At 41.2% G+C, this 3761-nt stretch overlaps 1 protein-coding gene across 1 annotated transcript in view; it reads right to left on the reverse strand.

The window, feature by feature from the left end:
• Positions 1–713: 713 nt before the first annotated feature.
• The window catches only part of LOC310814323 (serine/threonine-protein kinase H1-like), a gene marked incomplete at both ends in the record, with an annotated part of 6595 nt that continues 3547 nt past the window's right edge, over positions 714–3761 (reverse strand). Inside the window, one exon of the mRNA XM_083683673.1 lies at positions 714–1124. Coding sequence (XP_083539799.1) covers positions 714–1124 — 411 coding nt within the window. The remainder of the gene's footprint in view (positions 1125–3761) is intronic.

The raw sequence follows: 3761 nt of genomic DNA on the forward strand, positions 1-3761 counted from the left end.
CTTGAAACACACTTATTTTTTACAACAGCCAATAAATGTTATCTTACATACATTACAGAGCAGAATCTCTCATGGGGTAGTGAAACACTATTGACCCCCACACCCCCAATAGTTTTGAATAGTACTAATTTGTCTTCCATCAAAGTAATTTACCACAGATGTACATCACAATTTACATGACAGATGTACATAACTTGGACATACATCTCCAATCTTAAAGTACATGCAAAAATCGCATTGCCTCTAATGTTGTTATTATAGAAACAGTATAAAAGGAGAGTAGATTGATGTTTTCTATGTTCTGTGAAGCAAAATCTGACCATCACTAGGGGTTGGCGATACACATAATATAATATATGCCATTTAGCTGACGCTTTTATCCAAAGCGACTTACATTGCAGTGAGTGCATACATTTCAGTAAATATGGTCCCAGCGGGAAACGAAAACACAACCTAAGCGTTGTTAGCGCCATGCTCTACCAACTGAGCCACAGAGGACCATATCATATATACAGCGATCTTCAGGGAGTCTTCAGGGAATAGATAATTATGTGTGAGCATGGGACTGTACCTGGCACATAGTAGCAAAATGGGTTATAGTCTCAGCCTGACCCACAGACATGATAGGAGGCTATGACTGGGGGCACTCTGAGGTCTGCAACACCGACATGGTCTGAGCATAAACAGCTGTTCCCCTCCCCATGCTAGCCTAACTATGACTCACCCTGGCTTGGTGGTGGTGTTGCCCCCTGGATGAACCTGTGTTTGGGGCTGGCTCTCTGTGACTGAGTCATGTCTTGGTGTTCTGGCTGCTGTCTCTGGCCCTGGTTCCTCTCCAGTAGCAGCTCTTTCTCCCACTGGCACATGGCAAGGCTCATACTGGCACTGGAGCCCATCACTGTGGTGCTGGGGCATCGTGAGGAGGAGGAGGATGAGGTGCGTGACGCCCGCTGCCGGAGGTTCTGGGAGATGAAGCGGTGCAAGTTCTTCATGGAGGAGCTGGCTGCCATGGTGACCACCCAGGGGTGGCGGAGAGCCTCCTGGGCGGACAGACGGGCTGTGGGATCCACCACCAGCATGCTCTCAATGAAGCTCTTGGCCTGGTTGGACACTGAGGACCAGGGCTGTGTGAGATGAGCAAGAGAGGGTGATCAGCCACACTGTGAATATAACACTGACCTCCACATATTTAATTCTGCTCACAAAACCAGATGGCTGGATATAGAAGGCTGTCTGAGTTCCTAGGAGACTGAATAATAAATTCTGTATTGGAACTGGATGTCTCCAAAGCCTATTCAATCAGAATTGGATCTAAGATTTGAATAGGGCCGTAAGACTATGATCTCTGTTCTCTATTGCCCTCACATCCAGAATTACATACAATGCACCATGAAATGTCACTGGGTAAAGAAACTGGTCTTGGCTGAATAAATATGAGGCCTCAAAATGACAGAACAGACATTGACGTACACATGGGAGAGAGACTGTTCAGCTCGTATTAGCCTCACAATACAACCCCACACATATATCTATGGGGTCTTTGGGTTCTTGGTTAATTCAAATGTCAAATGATCCCCTTGTCTACAAACAAATGTCATGGAGTCTTTGAAATCAACAATGCAATGCATTTTTCAATGGCACAGAAGACTATATAATCCATTTAATAATTCATTATCCTTCTGGCTTTTTGTAACAGAGACAATGATGCTCAAGCCTAGGGCTTACTCCAGTTCTGTGACCTTTCAGTTGCCTCTATATTCAATGAAATATTGCATATACTGATGTTAACATATTGTTTTGTTATCAGATTTGAGTTGCATCCTCAAAATGGGTCTTGGCAAATTACATTGGCTTGACAGGTGAAATCGTTGTGTAATAGATACATTTTTGAATACCTTAATACCACAAGGAGATCTACCTGTTACCGGAACAACCCACTCCCTGTGACAACCAAGACAGATGAACCCATATCAATGTCATACAAAAGGGCTAGGTGAAGATGAATGACAATTATTAATAAGCTGGCTATAGCGCATTCAAATATATAGATCCCTCTGTAGTAGCAAAGTTTACCTTCAATTCTTCTCCTCTCTTTACATATTCTTAAAGTTTAGAATATGTATAGTCTAATCATTTCTACCCTCTGGCTAAAAGGGTGTCATTTTTCAAAACAATCTGAATTACTGTCTTTGTACACCAAGCAATGATTATGGTTAGTCAGTGCTGAGAGGACAATAATTACTTTAATCATCTCCATCTCACTTAAGATCTTTCAAATGCAAAAATATCCCTATAATCAACCATCTGTGAAACAGTTTCTCTAACAACTTGTTGAAGAATAAGCACTTAAACTCTGAAAAACTGCATGAATATTTCTCATCCTCATTTCTACCTTGCACAAGCTCAACATCACTCTATTGGGAGGTCTCGCTCTCCATTTTAATCCAGAAATGCATTTCTCATTTTTTTTGTCTCTAACCCAGTAATGACAATTAATCAAGCATGAAATTGACAATTGCAAGACTGTTGCCAGGGAGAGGAATTCAAAGAGGCAGGTTTCACTCATACACACAGTGGAGCAGAGTACTGCACTAGCACCATAAACATGCTCCTCACAGACTCTTTCATTGTGTTATTTCACACTTTAAAGGCAGCGTCATCCTCTCTTTGTCTGGATGGAGACAAAGTCTGTATTTACTTGAGCTTCCAACTACAGACCAGCCTGTCTTTCCTATTCAGAATGTTCAGATTATTTTTTATTACTATCTTGAAATATACATTACATCTCATCTTGGTGCATGAACTGGTTATGACAAATAATCTAGGTTCTGATTGATCTTTATACCCTCTTCCACAGCACTATTGACGTTCCAGAGCAAGAGAAGTTCCAACTCTGTTGTCTTTTGGAAGTGGGCCACCTGAAGAAGTTTATTTTCTCTTTATTTTGTACATTTTTCACGTCAAAAAACACAGCAGCTTTATTAGGTTTGGAGGAAGGGGCGAGAGTGGGCCCATACATCACTGTTGAGGAGCGAGTCAGTTTATGGGGGAAAGGTATTGGGCGAGGACACGTCATAAGAGGAGGAAAACCTACAGGGCCTGGTTTATTGAGCAACATCTTGTTAGAGAGTGGATGCGAGGCATCAGTGGCTCTAGCTCTGTTAGTGCCATCCGACATCCTTACCTGACAAACCCATAATTACAACAAATGAAGGAAACGCTAGAGGCTAGGATTACTCTAATGTGATTGTGTGGATAATACACTCTTGAATAATGTACAACTGCACGCAAGCTTCTGAGCCAGTGCTAACAATTTATTCTCTGTTATAAGAAGTTGAAAATGGGAAGGGTTCCTTAAATGTTTCACTATAATCAAGACCAATGGGTGTAGTCTGATCGTACCCAAATAGCACAAGAAGCTGAAAATAAATCACAAGTAAAATAATCAGAACATTAATATTCAGACGTTTACCAAATTGAAATGTCATGTGCAATATAGAGAGTCTAAATGGACTGCTAAATTCATTCACAAGAACTTCACTAGGTGGCAGACTGGACTAACCATTACATTGATGAATAACTCCTGTTGCTGAATCTAAAATGCATATATTTGGGGTTATCAATATGTGACTTTTATTATGCATTGTTCAAATGTAGAAAAATCACTATGCAGTGCAGTAGAGGAATACTGTAGTTCACAGTGACTCATCGAAGGTTTCAGGCTTAATTGTACACAGCAGGCACACACATGCACACATGCA

The sequence above is a fragment of the Argentina silus genome (assembly GCF_951799395.1).
Source record: "Argentina silus genome assembly, chromosome: 1".
Lineage (NCBI taxonomy): Eukaryota > Metazoa > Chordata > Actinopteri > Argentiniformes > Argentinidae > Argentina > Argentina silus.